This window comes from Artemia franciscana, chromosome 13 (assembly GCF_032884065.1).
Source record: "Artemia franciscana chromosome 13, ASM3288406v1, whole genome shotgun sequence".
Lineage (NCBI taxonomy): Eukaryota > Metazoa > Arthropoda > Branchiopoda > Anostraca > Artemiidae > Artemia > Artemia franciscana.
In genome coordinates, this window is record NC_088875.1 from 36,756,512 (window position 1) to 36,776,744 (window position 20,233).

A 20,233-nucleotide genomic window follows, 5' to 3' on the forward strand; every position below is an offset into this window, starting at 1 on the left:
AGAGGTTTTGAGAGTTTAGGGTGCAAGACTAGAATTAAAAAATAATGTTAAGAAAACTAAGTCGCTAAGACTAGGAATAAGTGAAGCTGAAGAGATGATGTTGGTCAACGAGTAGATCAATCAAGTAAACAGCTTCACTTACTTAGGTAGTATTATCAGTGAAGACAGTGGGTGTAGTGAAGGTGTTAAAATAGAATAGCCAAGGCTAACGGTGCTTTTCACAATTGAAAAAAGTTTGAAAACACCGGAAGATAAGTCTGCGAATCAAGGTTGGAATATTGGAAGCTACAGAGAAGATAGAGGTAAAGTAAGGCTCTGAGGCGTTGGCTGTCCGAAAGACCAAATAAGATTGTTAGATGCTTTCCTGAAACATTGTTTACTAACTCTATTGGGTACCCGTTAGACCAACCGTATTTCAAACAGTAAGCTATATGAAAAATATGGTTCTATCATCCTTTCGAGGACTATAATGAGAGAAAGTTTGAGATCGCTAGGACTCGTTCTGGGATGACAGAATGCTAAGATAGCCCTTGTCGGCCAACCGTCTAGGGACAAGCGAAAAGCAGGTGGTTCCCGAATGGGGTGGGAGGATGTAAGAAGTAGTAAATAGTAAGAAGAGATATAAGAGTAATAGGAACTTCTTGCGATGGTGTAAAGAGGATTTCAAATATTTTGGGACGGAAGAGGAACATGTGTAGCTCTTTTGGCATCAGGCGACTTGCTGTTCCAGTGAATTATTATTAGTAGTAGTATTAATCTGTTTTTATGCAGTGAGCTATGAAGGTTATAGCTAAAAAATAACAACAAATAATAATAATACATTTCAACCCTCGATGCAAAACATGAATGCACTTAGAAGAGTAAAAAAAAAAAAAAAATGAAAGCACTGGCAAAAATTCACAAGACAAAACTCAACTATTTAGATGCACCTAAGCTACACAGTAAACCGGAACATCCACGAGACTTTTACAACACTTACAATATCTATGAACAAGCTGGTTCATTTTCGAAGAAATGTAAAAAAAAACACCTACTGGAAACGTACTGCTTACGAGCCCAAAGCGGCAGCTTGAGAAGCTATCCACAAAAGTGGAAGAATATAACTCAAACTTGCTTCTGCTAAAAAATAAAAGTGAAAAAACTCCATAGTGGAACCAGAAAGAATACACTTAGGACTAAAAAACTTAGGAGACATGGTTGTTTTAGATTAAAAAGCTCCTAATCCTTCAAGCAACTAATGCAGAAATTTTCATGTGAAAATCTCCATGACTTCACTGCATTGATGGTGGTTGTCTTTTTTGATTACTATACCGGCGTTTTCAAGATACCTATCTAAATTCTCGAATTTGAACAAAATGAATAATACAAAGGGGCTTAATCAATTATACAGATATCAAACATGTGACTTTAGTATAAATATATAAGCTACCAGAGAAAAATAAGGCAGAGAAGAAATTTTTCTTGGAAGGACGATTTCCCATATTCACTATGCAACAAATTAACTAAATTTTTTTAAAACATACATTCTCAATCTTGGTAGAAAATTATATAAGTATCAGCAAAACCCGAAACGTTGTTGATTCTACATTCATTGGATAAAGTCAACACTGTTAGTTTTGTGGACGTAAGGAGAAGCTTACAGAGTTTACTGTTAAACAAATTCCCACAAAACATCTGAGTTTCTGGTGTCAGGTGAGAACCGGTTTTCCTGCTGCAAGCACCATTACAAGTAGTACCTTAGAAAAATCAGGGGAACTAGAACTATTACCACCTTCAGTGAACTTAGTCACAAAAGGAAATTTTGTTTTTAGTTTCCCAAAATTGTAGCCGACCGAAACGGATATAATGGAAAATCTGTAGCTAAATTGTACTCAGTTTTTACTTACTACTCAGTTTTTTTTTCTTTCAGGAGTTTACCCTATTCGTGATAACGAAGATATCCAGTCAATCTGATCGTATTATTTCCGTTTGCCCGTTTTTATTAAATCTGCTTCCGTGGTTTATGAATCAAAACATCATATCTGTTTACGGAATCCCAAAATCGCTTTAAAATTGTTGCATCTTTCTGGCAAACTACCCCACAGTACATATATCTACCCATCCGCATTGTCCTTACTCGTTTGGTGTAATTTTGTTGTTGTTGTTAGGGATTTCCCTTGTTTAAAGTGTTTGTTTCTTTTTGTAACTCCACAGTTTTGCCGTGGGTTATAAATAAATTATATGACCATAGTTATTGCACAAAGGCTCCAGGACTCGATTTCCAGATTCATACTCTGGATGCGATTTCAGGGCAAATAGGGTACCGAAGACAATGCTACGACAAAAGCGTGTATTTACAGAGCAAATTTTATAAAGACACAAAAAATGCTTTATTTGGACGGTTTTGTAGATAACAGAAAAAGTTACGACAACAACTTTGTTAAGTTAATTTAATTATTTTGTAAAACTAAATTTGTATTGTATTTCCTGAAAATTTGACAACATCAACTGAAGTCAACAGCAGTTTGGATGGCAACATCTGCACTTTCAATTCCAAAACTTGGCATTACTTCACCAAAAGCAGCAGATAACGCTGTTTGTGTCTGATTGTCCATTAACTCTCCATAGTTCTCTAAAAAAGACATACCAGTTTGTGTTTGACTGTCACAAAACCAAAGGTCTTCAAAAAGAGTTCCCTTTTCTACCGGCGTTTCGAAATCAGTCTGGGTCGACACCCCGGGTAATACACTATAGCCATCACATGGGGCTCCAATAAAGGTGCAATTATCTGTCTCCGTACTTACTGACGACTGAAGTGTTTTCTTGGGTACTTGATCAGTCTCTGTACTTGTGTTTTTCTTCGCTTTATTGCTGAAACATGTCTTAGATAGTGTACTTGATTTCATTTTTCCCTTATTAGTTCTTAGGAATGATACTTTTTTCACCTTACTACTAATGGGGATTTGAACATGAAGCACACCATTTTCGAGTTTAAAATCACTGATTTCTCCACTCGATTTTATAACGCTGCTTTCACTTTTATTGCCATCGGCACAACTTAGGTTAGACTCATTTGATGAAGCCACAAATGCTACACTGTTTTCATTCAAGGTAGATACTTCAACTTCTTGAGCGACTGAGACTAATTCGCAATCCCTTGACGAAGAAGAAGAAACAACAAGCTTCAATCCTGAATAAGGCTCATGGTAAACTAAAAAAAAAAAAAAAAAAATGAATACATAAAAGAAACCGCAGTAGAAAATAGAAAAAAACATGGTTAATTTAATTGCTACGTTGGAAATCAGATAGAAGGAAAAAGAAATATACCATTGGCTATTCATTCAATGCACTTTCAAAATATAGCAAGAAACACTATGACAATTGAATCCCCTCCCCCAGTTCCATACAATAAACAAAAGCTTGCTGATCTTGAAAGTGCCCAAGTCTTGAATGTGATCTGGTGCATATCTCAGAAGTAGTCAGTTCATAATGCCAAACAAAACCAATATTAAAAGTCAAACTTTTCTACATAACCTTGGGCTATTTTTAAAGATTTATTAATACAGATAGCGTTAAGCATAATGTTAGTCATTTGTAAAAAAAAATCAAGAAACTAGCCACGAGGAAATGGGGCGAAAAGGAGAAAATGAAAAATTGAAAGAAAATAGATACGATTTTTTTTTTTCATCGCCAAAGAGGTAAAAAATTGGTTTTACTGAAATAATGTGTTAACAACTTTATGCTTGAATGCTTGTATGTTAGTTTTTTCCACTACCTCTGATATTAAGCTATACCACTCTCCAGCAACCTAATTAATAAATGAATCCTGTTTATTTTTCTTCAATATCTAGTTAGATAAGTTTTACATTGATGTTGTCAAGCTGTAGGATAATGATCTAAATTAAGAAAAAGGTCTGTTTGAATATCATCAATCCCCTTAATAGTTGTATAAGTTTTAAGTATACTGAATCCATACAAAAAGAAAAACTTCAGCGCTTCAATGAGAATAAAAGAATATGATATCTATCACTCCTGACTGCTCTAATTTAGAATTGGACTAAAAACCAACAAGCCCAGTCCATTGTGCATTCTAGAATCTTTGGTTATTTGCTTTAAGGTACAAAACTACATACCGATATACCTCATCCACAAATATGGTGGAAATTTGACAAATAATATTTCATCTACCACTAATATCAGAACAAACTTTTACCCGGCAACTTCAAATTGTTTCAAAAGTAAATTATAGTTGCGTGTTTTGAAAACTAATCGTACTTCAAGTTCACATCTTTTAAGTATAATATGTAATTTCAGATATCATTGAGAAACATTAACCCATCAAACTTTTCAAGAAAGAAGACGCATCAAAATGCAGTAGCTGAAGGTTATCAGTCTTCTCTCCGTCCCGAGGGAACTGCTACGCAGGTTCTTCGAGGAGTGCAATTAAATAGAGGCAAAAGATGTAGCGTGTCTTTGAGGATTTCAAAATTTTCTCTTATTAAAGTATTCGAGATAAACTTGCCTCCTTTATGCAAGGTGTGTCCATAAAATCTTCGGAGTTGAGTAACCGGATGTCCTTTTCTCTGAGCTTCTTGTCCCTGTAATTGACTATTTACTCTAGAATTGCAAGGACTTTGGCATCCAAATCTGTAGCAAATGAGTAGCAGATCTTGATTTTGCTGATGGAATTATCCTGAGACAAACAAGGGCAGATTCAAGGATTTCTTACTGCAATCCAAGAGAAACCGAGTCTTTTGGAAACCAGCTCGGAAAGAAAAAAAAAAATTAATGACAGCAAGTAACTCACCGCTGTGCACACAATACGGTGGTAAAGTAATGCAGCTGGTTGGAGAATTAGGGTACCATGGATATCAAGTCCAACAAAAGTGATCCTGCAATTAGGAGGTTTAGTCTAGGATTGGTGACCACTGGACCTTTGAATTAGCTAAAACCAGTTTGGGTAAACAAAAAAAGACCCCTCTCAACCGAAAAACGATGACTGTTCATTCAGTAATGTCTTTTGGGCATTCATTTATAGCTTTTAATTCTAGAATATATATATGCAACAGGAGAAAAGGATCCTTACCTTAAAAAATAACTACATTAGCAAGATATCAGGTATAAACTGGAAAAACTACCTTACCAGCCTCATAATTAGCTTTTAAATCACCCCAGGACCTAGTAAGAGGTGTCATACGTCAACAAAGATAGCAGTACTTCCGACCTGTTATTTGATGACCAAATAAAAACCATGAAGAACGTTACCAGAAGGAACAAGGAGTAGGACAAGCCTTACAGAATAAGGATATTTTTCTTTTGTTCTTATGCCTATCTTCCAACAGGCCTTTGACGAGTAAGTAGTATTTAGCTACATTCAATCAATTATGATACATCTTTTCTTTCTATAAAGACTTTTGATTTGAAACACCGTAAATTATTGGTAAAATTTTCGTTTCTAAGCAGTTCCAAAGTTAATGCTAAGTTATAGATACACAATAGTTTCTGGTCAAAAGAAGAAACAAGGAAAAAACAACAAAAGTCGATCGTCAATAATTACTCATTCAAAACAAGGGTAGATAAATTAAAAAAATGAAACAGAACTCACGAGTAGTATGTTCGTTTAATATTTCACAATGAAGGTCTTTATCTGGAAAACGTCCATGATTCTTCCGATGCCTATAGCAAAAAACAAACAAAAAGCTGACAAAGTAGAATTTTAGACGAAAAAGAAAACAAAAAGATGTACTACTATTTATCTAGTAATAGCGACCAATAAAAAGCATTTGCAGCCTAAAGTCATAACTGACTGACGAAGTAATAGTACTTATTCATACTTACATTCAAAAAAAAAAAAAAAAGCATCAAAAAACTCACAAGCTCTTCAAGCCCTCAGCAGAGAAAATTTGTTCCCACAAAAATCCTTCTCTATATACATACTTTAATCAATCCCTCTAGCTTACCTTAAACCCCCCCACCCCTATTGCAATACTCTAGCATTAAGTATGAGGAAAAATTTACTCACTCATAAATAAGACATTTATTTTAAATTTACTCTTTTTACGGCTGTTCTGGTTTTATTCAGGCACATCTTTACCTTGGGTTTTCTTTTGTGACAACATGACAGAAATTTTAACTTTCTATTTGTTTGTTAATTCAGTTTGTTGTTTCTGCTCAGCCTTTTTAGAGTTGAATCTCCCCCCCCCCAATAAACATATTCATATCCTCTTCTGTTAAAAGACATATTTGTCTTGAAAAAAATTCTTATTCTGTAAATACCAATAAAAAGAAACTTAACATAAAATATTTCTAGGACTTTCCTAACTCCATTACATTTGTTAGTAGCATAGGGAAATGAACTGTACTTGTAACACACATTATTACTCAAATATGTGTTTATATATATGTGATATATATATATATATATATATATATATATATATATATATATATATATATATATATATATATATATATATATATATATATATATATATATATATATATATATATATATATATATATATATATAAAAATAAGTTGTCTGTCCGTTACGCCAGATTATATCTATATATATAAAAATAAGTTGTCTGTGTGTGGATCTGTGGATGGATCAGGTGACGTCACCTGAAAAAACTGGATCAGGTGACGTCAAAACTGAAAAAACTAAAAAAAGGCAAAAACTACAAAAAAAAACTAAAAACTAATAAAAAAAATAAAAAAGCTAAAAAACTAAAAAAACTAAAAAAAGGCAAAAACTACAAAAAAAACTAAAAACTAATAAAAAAGCTAAAAAACTAAAAAAACTAAAAAAAGGCAACAACTACAAAAAAAACTAAAAACTAATAAAAAAAATAAAAAAGCTAAAAAACTAAAAAAACTAAAAAAACTAAAAAAAGGTAAAAAACTAAAAAAAACTAAAAACTAAAAAAAACTAAAAAAAAGGAAAAAACCGAAAAATAAGCTAAAATAAAGGTAAAAACCAATAAAAAACTAAAAAAAAACTGAAAAAACTAAAAAAAGGCAAAAACTACAAAAAAAACTAAAAACTAATAAAAAAAGTAAAAAAGCTAAAAAACTAAAAAACTAAAAAAACTAAAAAAAGGTAAAAAACTAAAAAAAATAAAAAATAAAAAAAAACTAAAAAAAGGAAAAAACTGAAAAATAAGCTAAAATAAAGGTAAAAACCAATAAAAAACTAAAAAGAAAAAAAGGAAAAAACTAAAAAAAATTCTCATCTAAAAAACTAAAAAAAACTAAAAAAGGTAAAAACTAAAAGAACTAAAAAAGAAAAAAATAAATGACGACACTCAAAGAGAAAGCGACCAGGACAAAAGGAATGTTCGATTAGCAATCAACAAAGCACTGGGACACAGGGAGTATAAATGACGACCAGGACATAAGTAAAAAAAAAAACTATCTATATATATAAAAATAAGTTGTCTGTGGATCTGTGGATCGTGGATCAGGTGACGTCACCTGAAAAAAACTGGATCAGGTGACATCAAAACTGAAAAAACTAAAAAAAGGCAAAAACTACAAAAAAAACTAAAAACTAATAAAAAAAACAAAAAAGCTAAAAAACTAAAAAAACTAAAAAAAGGCAAAAACTACAAAAAAAACTAAAAACTAATAAAAAAGCTAAAAAACTAAAAAAACTAAAAAAAAGGCAAAAACTACAAAAAAAACTAAAAACTAATAAAAAAAAATAAAAAAGCTAAAAAACTAAAAAAACTAAAAAAACTAAAAAAAGGTAAAAGACTAAAAAACTAAAAACTAAAAAAAACTAAAAAAAAGGAAAAAACTGAAAAATAAGCTAAAATAAAGGTAAAAACCAATAAAAAACTAAAAAAAAAACTGAAAAAACTAAAAAAAGGCAAAAACTACAAAAAACTAAAAACTAATAAAAAAAGTAAAAAAGCTAAAAAACTAAAAAAACTAAAAAAAGGTAAAAAACTAAAAAAAATAAAAAATAAAAAAAAACTAAAAAAAAAGGAAAAAACTGAAAAATAAGCTAAAATAAAGGTAAAAACCAATAAAAAACTAAAAAGAAAAAAAGAAAAAAACTAAAAAAAAATTTCATCTAAAAAACTAAAAAAAACTAAAAAAGGTAAAAACTAAAAGAACTAAAAAAGAAAAAAATAAATGACGACACTCAAAGAGAAAGCGACCAGGACAAAAGGAATGTTCGATTAGCAATCAACAAAGCACCGGGACACAGGGAGTATAAATGACGACCAGGACATAAGTAAAAAAAAAAAAACTAACAAAACTAAAAAGAAGGTAAAAACTACAAAAAAACTAAAAAGAAAAAAAAAACTAAAAACTAATAAAAAAACTAAAAAATCTAAAAATCTAAATAAACTAAAAAAGAAAAAAAAAGGAAAAAAATAAAGGAGAAAAACAAAACTAAAAAACGAATGTATATACAGACCGGTACACCGGGATACAAATGACGACCGGGACACAGGGAATATAAATGACGACCGGGACACAGGGACACAACTACAACGGGGACACCGGGGGAAACAGGGGGATATAAATGACGACCGGGACAAAAAAAAACTAAAAAGAAAAAAAAACTAAAAACTAATAAAAAAACTAAAAAATCTAAAAATCTAAATAAGCTAAAAAAGAAAAAAAAGGAAAAAAATAAAGGAGAAAAACAAAACTAAAAAACGAATGTATATACAGACCGGGACACCGGGATACAAATGACGACCGGGACACAGGGAATATAAATGACGACCGGGACACAGGGACACAACTACAACGGGGACACCGGGGGAAACAGAGGGATATAAATGACGACCGGGACACCGGGACAGGGAATGGTCGATTAGCAATCACCATCAACAAAGCTCAAGGGCAATCATTAGAATCATGAGGTATAGATCTGAATACAGATTGTTTTCCCATGGACCATTATATGTTGCATGTTCAAGAGTCGGTAAACCTGACAATCTATTTATATGCAAAGACAATGGGACAGCAAAGAATGTTGTATATTCGCAAGTTTTACGTAGTTAAAACCATATATATATATATATATATATATATATATATATATATATATATATATATATATATATATATATATATATATATATATCTATCTATATTCACAGGTGGGACATAGGGACACAACTACAATGGCGCGAAACTATTATGGCGCGTAACGACTTACGCGCGCGGGGGGGCTTGGGGGGGGGGGGCGCGAAGCGCCCCCACCAACTAGGTGTTGGGGTGGCGCGAAGCGCCACCCCAACAGCTAGTATATATATATTTATATATATGTGATATATATATATATATATATATATTTGTATATATATATACATATATATATATATATATATATATATATATATATATATATATATATATATATATATATATATATATATATATATATATATATATATAAACAGCCAGATTTTGCGCCGACTGGCTCAAAATTAGATATAATGTAAATACAACAACAAGCAAAAGGCCAGGGTTAGCTGCCTTACTTTTATGACACACTCTCAAGGGACAGTGTGATAGGCTTAAAAAAAAAAAAATAGTTTTAGCAGGGCAGCAATGCCCAGTAATCTCAAATTTTATGCTTTTTAGCTTCTAGCAATTTTATTTTGCAGTATTTACAAAAAAAAATCGTGAACTGATGAGACCAATATCCGTGCACATGTCCTTAGTAATGCCAAGTCCTGAATCTAGAATATTTTAGCTCATTTCTAAGCTTCTATAAAACTTCTTAATTAAATTCTTTTGTCATTGACGGTGTTTTCAATAGTTTGAAGACAAAAGGGTTATCAGTTTAAAAAAAGGACAATAGTATGGGAAAGCACTTTCTCAAAAAGTGACGTCTCAAGTATTCCAGGTCAATGAAACATTCGGTCATGAAATGTATAGCCTCAATTCTAGGATGTGACAGTGTTTTAGAGTTTCTATCCCCTATACTAACGACAAAAAATTCTTGACTTTGTAAAAAAGAATCTTAAAAAGAATATTAAGGCTTAAAACCTGTTTTGATTCATCCACAAGCTTCTTCAAGGCAGCTACTAGGATTCTAATTTAGAGTTTTAGCACTGCTTACTTTTCCAGATTTAAGAAAGATTCGAATATACAACTTCTCATGCCTTTCCATGCCCATAATAATGTTTCCCCTCATTTGGATACTCTTGTTGCTTTTGCTAACGAGAGCGCTCTTACTATTGTTTATGGAATAGAATCGGAGGTTTCTTCAAATCTAGTGAATATGTACGAGAGGTTACTATTATGGTTCGAACCTAACTATCTTGTCCTAAAATATTTCTAAGACCCATAGTTTTCCTGAGAATTTCTGAAGCTTGTCTGAAGTTACCAGAAATCCATATACAAAATAGTTCAATCACCAGGCCAAAGAATGTCAGATTTCTAGTTACTCTTCTTGAAGAAAATGCATCCTTGAAGCACCTCAATAGTTCGATGAGAATGAAGGTCTGCAGGTATTTTTCGGTTTCTAAGAAAGTCTAAATTTACTGTCCCTGGTTAGATCTTGAGAATAAAGGCTCATTCTTCAACTATGTCATATGCCTCTTATTGTACAATAGTATGGAATGCAAGTGTTTACTCTATTCTGAAGCCGTACTGGACGCTCAGCATTTAATTTGTTTTTTGATCTTCCCAGCCGTCAATGCTGAACACCCTATCAATACCGGACAACGAGGCGTAGATACTTAACAAATATTGCATAAATAAAGTTTATGCAAATATTGTGATTAGATAAACAGTGACATTAAATGCTGAATTATTTCAAATATGGTTCTGAAGCATGGGCACTCCAGAAAGCCGATGAATATTTGCTATATGTTTTTCCAAAAAATTGTCTACTGATTGTTCTGGGTACCTGGCTGACTGACAGTATTTCAAACAGTAGACTGAACGAAAAGTGTAATTCAATCCCACTTTCTGGGGCTATAATGAGAGAAAGGTTGAGATGGCAAGGGCATGTATTGCGGATGAAGGATGACAAATTGCCAAAGATTGTTCTTTTTCTGCCAACTGTCTAGGGCTAAACAGAAAGCAGCTCAGTTCAGCAGCTAGTGTTCATTCAGAGTTCATGGTGTGAGGACCTTTTTTGGATATAAACTATTACTAAAGGATTATAGTCTCTACCTGACCTACAGCTAATATTTAATTCAGTGACCAAGGGATTATAATTTGAATAAGCGGATTATTTTTCTTCTTGAGTGAAAATTCCCTTGGGAACTATGGATTTTCTTATTGATATTCTCATGATCAGTGACCTGTATAACATATATAATTAAGGCTATCCGATATTTATAGACTTTCCGATATTTATTGGCAATTGACAATTAATTGGGTGGGAGGAGAAAAGTAAGCAGAAGAGGGGTGAGTGAGTTGTTTGCAAGAGCCGTGGTCCCCGCCGGGCTTGCCCCTTAAATTGCGGGGACAAGGTAGACAGCCTCCAACACTTCCCTTACGATTGCTTCCCTTATCCCAGTTTCAAAATGAGTCAAAATGTACCTGTCAACACCAAACCAGGGGATCTCTTTCTAGCTAGGTTCGCAGGCTACCCATTATGGCCAGTTCGGATTCTGGAGTCTGTCCCCACTTCGAAAGGGCCTAAAAAGTATCACGTTTTCTGCTATGGAAAAAAACATGATCGTCAATTAGTTACTTCTGAGCAGCTTGTCAGTTATAAAGATAATGTAACGGAAGCTTCAGCCAAGAAAACAAGAGGAGTAGATATTGCATTTGATGAATTACGTGATTATCCGGATGTTTATAAACAGTATCTGAAGGGTTCAAATACTGCTGCTGATTGTGCAGCAGAATTGCGAAATCTTGTTAATGCTACCGAGCAGGATTTGCTCGCTACAAAGAAAAATTTATCAGAGACAATTGAAAAGAAAATAGCCGAAAAACTGAAATCGACCGGGTCAACTCCAGCGGCTAGTACTGCCAAGTTTCCGACAGAGACCATGGTTTCAGAAATACACGATGCGATCATTATAGAATTTAGCCCAAAGTTTAACATCATTGAAAAACAGCTCAAAAGTTACTTGCATGCTATTGAAATCCTTGAGAACAGGGTAACTCAACTAGAGGCGAAAGTTGACGATTATGAGCAGGAAGCTAAGCTAGATTCTCTCTTATTTAACGGTGTGAAACAGAACCCATCGCAAAATCTAAATCCAGCAATTAATCATATCATACGAGACCAAATGGGCCTGTCTAGTATCGCAAATTCCGATGTTGTGAGTGTTCATCGGTTCCGTCTGGGTTCTAGTAACTCACAAAGACCGGACAAGGTGGCTCCCGTGCTCGTGAAATTTCGTTCTAAGGACATTGCTAGCGCCGTTTTCAAAGCAAAGAAGAATCTTGCAAATAGTGGAATTTTTGTATCTGAAAATCTTACAAAGAAAAAGCGTGAGTTACTGAATGATGCCAGAGATAAATTTGGAAACCGATGTGTATGGTCTGATCAGGGGAGAGTTTTTGTGCGACAGTCTAGTGTTAGTCCCATTCAGCGTATTTGGGGTATCGATGATCTTTTGTAATATCAGTGATAGTGATAATCGTTTTCATTTCCGTTCATTTTTTTTTTCTTTTTCTTGTTGGAGTTTAGAATATTTTTTAGTTTTTTCGTTATCCCTCTTCTGTATATTTCCTTACCGTCAAATGCGGTCTGTACTATATTATGAATGGCTGTTCAAGTAAATAATGATATGCAGCAGTCCCGTTTGGACTTGTTGCAAAGTTCGCCGTTTCGTATTGAAGATGTTTTGTCGTTATCGGTAGCGAAGGATTTTGTGGGTCATCCATTTAAGCCGCTGCGGAGTAGCAAATATATTCGGTTAAGTGATATTGAAATGCCTGGACAATCTGAGTCTTTGACTGTGGCTCAGTGGAATTGTCATCTGAATTCTAACCACCATGAGGTCGCCCGTCTGCTAGATCTTTATAAAAATAAAGTAGAAATATTAGGGATTTGCGAGTCGTTCGTAACCGATGACACTTTCCTCTCGTCACATTTTTTTCCAGGCTATAAACTTGTATCAAAATCAAGGAGTTCAATTAGAGGAGGAGGTTTGACTTTTCTGCTAGCAAATTCTTTGGATTACGTAATTCGAGATGATTTAACTCTCTGGAATGAAGGTAAGCTCGAAACTTTATCAATAGAAATAGAGTTAGAGAAAAATAGAAAGTTCATCATTTCTTTGGTTTACCGGCCGCCCAGCGCAAACCCAGATGATTTTTTTGGAGAATTCGATGGATTTCTTCAAAGAATGTCAAGTACTAAACTCCAATGTATTTTTTTAGGCGATTTTAACTTTGATCTTTTAAATCTAGAAGGAGTAAACCTTGATTTTTTTAACCTTATGCTTTCACATAACCTTTATCCCGCAGTTTCAATCCCAACTAGGATAACAGATCATTCGGCAACTCTGATTGACAATATCTTCCTTTCTTCGGATGCAATTGTGGAGTGCTGTGCTGACGTTGTCTTACACCCTGGGTCGGACCATCTACCATTATTTTGCACCATTAAAAGATTTGGCTGTAAACATAAAACCACTACTAAGTTTCAATTTAGAATGATGAAAGTTGAAAATCTCAGGAAATTTAAAGAAGAAATCAGCACAGTATCATGGCAAGAAGTCATGGCGGAGAAAGAAGACCCCTCGACTGCTTTTGATAAATTTATGAGTATTTTGTCTCCCATCTATGATCAGTGTTGCCCATTAAAAACTGCAACTAAGAAGAAAAACCAACCGCGGAAGCCATGGATTACGGAAGAGATACTGGAAATGATGAAGAAGAGAGACCAACTATTCTCAGATTATCTCAATTGTGAGAGTGATGACAGTTGGGAAGAGTACAGAAAGGCAAGAAATAGGGTGAATTCTGCACGTCGAGCTGCAATGAGGGAGTATTTCGGAGAGAAATTAAAATCGCAGAAAGGAAACATTAGAGGGACCTGGCTGACTATTAAAAGCGTTCTCGGCAATGGTAAGGATTCAGCATCAACTGAACAGTTAGCCATAGGTGAAAGAATTGTGAGTGGGAGGCAAGAAGTTAGTGAAGAGTTTTGTAAGTTTTTTACCAAAATAGGATCGCAAATAAACCAAGAGGCAAAAGATCAAAGCGGACAGCTAGATACTGAGGAGTTTGACGATAACCGCGGTCTTCATCACTCATTTTACTTTACCGAATGTACTATGGATGACATTACCCAAGCAGTGAAATCGATCAAATCTAATGCAGCTGGTGTTGATGGCCTAAACATTAAAGCATTTAAAGCAGTTGCTGCGTATCTCTTACCTGTGATATTATATCTAGTCAATTTATCTATTCAAAAAGGTGTGTTTCCTGACGAACTAAAGCGGGCAAAAGTTATACCCCTCCATAAAGGAGGCGATAAAAGAGATATTTCGAACTGGAGACCAATATCCATTCTACCGCTCTTCTCAAAAATTTATGAAAAAGTAGTGTATAAGAAAATATACGAGTACATGAATTCGCTTGGGTTTTTGTCAGATTCGCAGTTTGGTTTTAGAAAAGGTCATTCTACAGTGCATGCCGTTCATCACCTTTTAGATTGTGTAAATAGTGCGTTAGAAAATAATTTGATCCCTCTAACTATTTTTATTGATTTGAAGAAGGCGTTTGACACTGTGGATTTTGAAGTTCTACTGAAAAGACTGCGGAACCTTGGAATTAAAGATACAGCATTAAGTTGGTTTCGGTCTTATCTGTGTGGAAGATCAATGAAGGTGGTGATGAGTGATATATCTAGTGCAGCTATGCCTATAAATTGTGGTGTTCCCCAAGGATCAGTCCTTGGCCCGTTACTCTTCTTGGTATATGTGGATACTCTTCGATTTTATCTAAATGATTCAGTTTTAACCTCTTTCGCCGATGATACAGCTATCACAGTGTTTGCCCGGACTTCAAAAGAGGTTGTGCAAAAAGCGAACCACGTCCTTAGTCGGCTTCATGTTTTTACAGCTCTAAGCTCACTTTCAGTAAATCCAAGAAAAACAAATTTTATGGTGTTTAGTAGAACTGGTGTACCTGAACTTCTTGAAAATGTGCTTTATAACGGTGTTGGCATAACACAGGTTTTTTTTTTGTAAATATCTCGGATTTTATATTGATTGTAATTTGTCTTGGAAGAAGCATGGTGAAATAGTGTCAGCAAAAGCAGCTAGAGGATTGGGAGTGATGAGGAGGCTGAAAAAAGTGTTCCCGGTAGCAGTTGTCAAATTGTTATACAGTGCTATTGTGCACCCCTACATCACGTACGGTTGTTCTGTTTGGGCAAGCAATTTCGTGATGAATTATAAAAGAACTCAAATATTACAAAACAAAGCACTGCGTCTGATAGGAGAATTTCAAAACTGTCAGAATACTGCAGAGTGTTTTAGAAAGAACGATATTTTGAACATAGGCGAGATACGCGATTACCAGCTAGCGATTTTTGTTTTTCAAAGTGTAAATAAGGTAAGCCCTGAGTACTTTCATGATTTTTTTAAAACTAACTCGTTTTATCACCCTTATTTTACCCGAAATTCGGAGGATTTGACTCACGAGAGAAGAAATACAACGAGAGCAGGATTTGTTCTCAGGAACATAGGTGTCAGCGTCTGGAATGACCTTCCAGAATTGGTCAGAGCGGCAGTAAGTCTGGCATCATTCAAGAGAATGGTTAAATTCCATTTTTTAAAAAGGAGAGAAGTGTGATAAGAGGAAAGAGTATTTATTTATTTAGTATTTAATATTAATTATTTAGTTTTTTTTACCCCCCCCCCCCCCCAAGGATTTTTTTTCTTCAAAATCATTTGAGGAAATGATTTAGCAGATCATGGTGGTTAGAATTGCGGCCACAGTCAGGACTCTTCTGTCTTAAGAGTGGCCGTTAATGGTAAATTCTTTGTTTAATTTATACGTTTTTGATGAAAATAAAAAATGTCTATGTCTATGTCTATGTCTAGGGGTTGGGTGGGAAGGTGTCATGAAGAAAGGTTTAAAAGAAATGGGAACTTCCTGGGAAGGTGTAAAGAGCAGGCTTTCAATAGATTGGGGTGAAAGAGGAGCGTGCGTTGTTGTGTTGGCCTCAGGCAGCTTAGTACAGCGGTGAGTTGTTAGCAGTAGTAGTTTTGTTCAGTATTGGAAATAAATCTGCCAACTTTAGCTATCTAGAAAACCAAAAAATAGCTTCTTAAGACACTAATATCCTTTACAGTTAAGAAATCAGACAAGTAAGGCTTTTTTGTAATACGAGCACAAAAATATTCAAAATCTGGGATCTATTTTTTTTTTAAATAACTTCTTATTAAGGTACAAAAATTTCGTCCTCGGGATAAGATTAAAAAAAAAGCTTTTAAAGAAAAAAAGAAATAAAAAATCAACTCACTTCAGCAGAATTCGAAGATTTTTTACAAAGGGATGTCCTAGTTTATTGCAATGTGATTGATAGCTGTCAACGCTTATAAAACTCCTTCCACATTTACATTCAAATGTGATACCACAGTTTAACTTGTGAAATGATAATCGTTCTGACGTAGGAAATGTGCTACGGCATTCTTCACAAGTATACCGTTGATTCAGATGTGCTCTTTTGATATGCTGAAATTAATATAAACTTATTATAAATGGCGTGTACCAAGACTAGTTCCCAGGACACACTGAAAACACGGCTCTTTTTCAAAATACAGACCCTGCTATCTATATTCCGACTATGCAAAATATAAATAGGACTCTATACATTGGACTAAAAATAGGAAATGCATATTACTATCAGTTAAAATCTACCCTTCAAGGTATTAGAGCCTTTTTCCTAAGGGGGAGAGTATTGCGTTTCAATTTTAGCCGCTGGAATTATGCACCCTAATACCAAATATACCAATCGTCTACCCCTATGTGCCTACATATTCGGTATCAGGGTGAGGGGAGGCGGGGGGACTAGACCGAAAATAACACATCAAAGAATAAGATTTGACTGATCGTTCCCTCACTATAAATCTATAGCCAAATACTTATGAAGAATTAGGTTTCATTTAGAACCTCTAGCTTTTTTAATGTCTGAGACAAATCAAACAATCTCTTTATTGCTATTAATAGCGAAAGGAGACTTGGTTATGGTTTTATAGATAACTTTATCAAATACTTTAAGTTTAATCTGCTGATGCTAACTTGAAGATTTTTAATAAATAGCGTCGTTAAACTACTTGCATGAGAGAGATCATATGTAAAGCTTAGAAACAGAATATTCAAATAAAATCTTTCAAGCTCGTTCACAGATCAATCCATATGCTTTACTCACTGTGTAGGATAGAATAAAATTAAAACACTATGAATAGCTTCAAAGACCTTTGAATTTTTTTTTCCTTATATTTTTTTCATTCAGTTTTTTCGCTCTTTTTTTTTCGTCCAGGGTACTATGAAATTATTCTCGTTGCTGCAGAGAATACTGAACATACGGGCTCTCTAAATAAGCACAAAGCAAAGACCTGCCCCTCATTTGCATTGTGGGCAAAGACCTGCCCACACAGTGATGCCAAAGCTGAAAATACAACTACTATATGGAAAATATACAATTAGAGGATTTAATTCGCCTATATAGATCTATACAATTGAATGTTACTTGTACGATTTGATATTTTATTTCACAAAAGCAAATTGAGTTTCTTCGGTATAATTTTCTCAAACAACCTTCACTTCTCTGCATCACCGAGAACATCTCTGCAAGTATGCAGATTTGCATGTACATTCTGCCCAGTCTCAGTCATTCTTCTTAACGTGTCTCTAAGATAGGTTTCAATCTTTTTAAGGTAAAAAAACGACTTTTAGCCGTGCTAGTAGAAAGTTGAAAAATATTAATAACATTTACTACTACATGGACGTTGAAGGAGAAATTATGTCAGAAACGTCTACGGCATCTATTTGATTTCTTGGTAAAGTTGCATACTGTGGGCCGGGCTCCATAGTACTTGAGCCTGATCCAACTCTAATCTGGAACTGTGATGCCCAAGCTCCTATAATACTGTTAAACAGCTCAACCTTATTGAAAAAACCCAAACAGATTTTTTAAGCTTTTGCTATTTTCTGAAGAAAGGGGTTTATCAATAGGGAAAAGGCCTCCCTAAACCAATGAATTTATCTTCATATTTTATAGCCTATTCTCTGGACTTTTAGCTAGGCCGTCAGTAAAACTTTGAATAAGGAACAGTAGTCTTAATAATAGGAAATTTTGTTCAAATTTTGGCAAAAACTAAGAAGGAACTTGAACACGTTAACAGTCTTATAGTTAAAAAAGCTAACAAGAGCTTTTTAAAAACATAAAACGTAACGCATTACGGAATGTCAAGTAGAACACTGTCTATTCAAGGTACCTCAAGCTAAAAATAGTAAAAAATATAGAAAAATAGGGAAAAATATAGAAAAAAGGAAAAAAATAGAAAAATAGCAAAAAATATAGAAAAATAGGAAAACATATAGAAAAATAGGAAAAAATATAGGAAAATAGAAGAAATATAGAAAAATAGGAAAAAATACACAAAAAAAGGAAAAAATACAGGAAAATATGAAAACCCTGACGATGGGACCGCCAAACAAGGGAGAAGTGGGTCGTAAGTATGACAAAGAAGCCAATAAACTGAAAAAAATAATGAAAACAAGGCATATTTTAACAATAATGTGACAGTACATCCTCAGTGGGGTTAAGTCCTGTAGACGGAAGTTATATTTATCTGATGGAAAAACAAGCAACATGGCTTTGGAACTGGTTGACTGTAAAGTGGAAAACGCGGTAATTTTTTAGTTTTAAACTTAACCAAATGTTTGTTTTTCAAAGACTTCAAACCCAGAGGTGCATATACTGATTTTTACACAAATCTCTCAGGTCAAAAAAATAAAAAGGCCTTTATGATCGCAAAAAATACTCAACACCTATTTTAAAGCAGCAAAATGGCAAAAAATGCGAAATAGATGACAAGATTTATCAAAACACCCAAAATCTTTGAAGTATTTCGGCTACATCACTATTTTCCATTCTAAGACGAATTTTCAAATATTCTCTAAATTATTAAACAATAGACTCATGAGAAAAAAAGATCCTCAAAGATTCGTCAAATGAACCTTCATCAATGACAGCACAATTTCCGTGTATCTGTTTATTTTTGTTTAAAGATCCGTTGGACGCATTTCCGTATAGCCCACTTCAAAATAAAAGCGTTGGTCAAACATATACAGTAGCGGACATCGTAGATCCAACTTTATTTGAAGCAATTTGGCCTATTTGTATTGAGAAAATATGACCATATTTCAGGTAGATTTGTCCTGATATGAAATTTCATTTCGTGAATATGTGAATTTCATTCACAACATATGAATGTCGTAAATTTCATGTCGCGGGGTTGCGTTGCAGTAATTAAAAGAGTTTTAAAAGACATCATTCGTAAAAGTGTGCTTGACACATCATTCCTTTAGCCTAAATGTGTTCCAATGGTGATTCCAGTCCATTTCTTTATCTAATATAGTTCTCAGTATATTTGGGATATTCTGCTCTTTCCAGTGTTAGTTATTTCTTTTATCAGTCAAAGACTTAGTTGGGAAGTGAAAATTTTGACATTAAACATTTTTCGTTATTGTAAGCAAGTTTTTCTTTTTTATGAGATGAGCGACTTTGTAGAAATGTAAAAAATAAAAGGTAGGAAATATAATTTTTAGAAGGAATTTGTAAACAAATGAAGATTTTGGAGGGAGTACAGGACAAACCCAAAGCCCATTCCCCCCCCATGTTTGCCCGGTTGCATGTATACTGTATGTTAATAGATGGATTAGGTAGGTCAGAGGCAGTTCTAGGGAGGAGAGAGAGAGAGAGGGGGGGCACTAGCCACGGGTACAAAAATTTTAGGGACCCAAAATTTTAGATAAATAATCTAACGGTTATAATCATTTTGTAATATCATTTTTATTAAAATCAAGCAGAGGGCGCAGTTGGCAGTAAGTATAAGAAAATTGGATCCTAAATTTTAATTTTTGTGATATTTTCTTTACCATTAGTTGAAAATAAAAGTTAGTGGACCGAATTTAAGCAATTTTGAATTAAATTTTTAAAAAAAGTAAAAAGACCGAATCAAAAGCATTAGAAGTAATCAATTAGGACGAGATAATTAATAACTTTGTTGAGGCTAACGTAAGACAAATTAGATTTAAATAAAAGAAAAATTTTGTGAATAAATAA

General features: G+C 33.9%; 1 protein-coding gene across 9 annotated transcripts in view; it reads right to left on the bottom strand.

The window, feature by feature from the left end:
• Nucleotides 1–2,315: 2,315 nt before the first annotated feature.
• Nucleotides 2,316–20,233, bottom strand: part of LOC136034891 (uncharacterized) — a 40,858-nt gene continuing 22,940 nt past the window's right edge. For all 9 annotated transcript variants that reach the window (XM_065716382.1, XM_065716383.1, XM_065716379.1 and 6 more), the window contains 3 exons: nt 16,403–16,614; nt 5,585–5,655; nt 2,316–3,190 (listed from right to left, as the gene is read on the bottom strand). In XM_065716382.1, the coding sequence (XP_065572454.1) occupies nt 2,484–3,190; nt 5,585–5,655; nt 16,403–16,614 (990 nt within the window). In that variant the 3' untranslated portion in view covers nt 2,316–2,483. The remainder of the gene's footprint in view (nt 3,191–5,584; nt 5,656–16,402; nt 16,615–20,233) is intronic.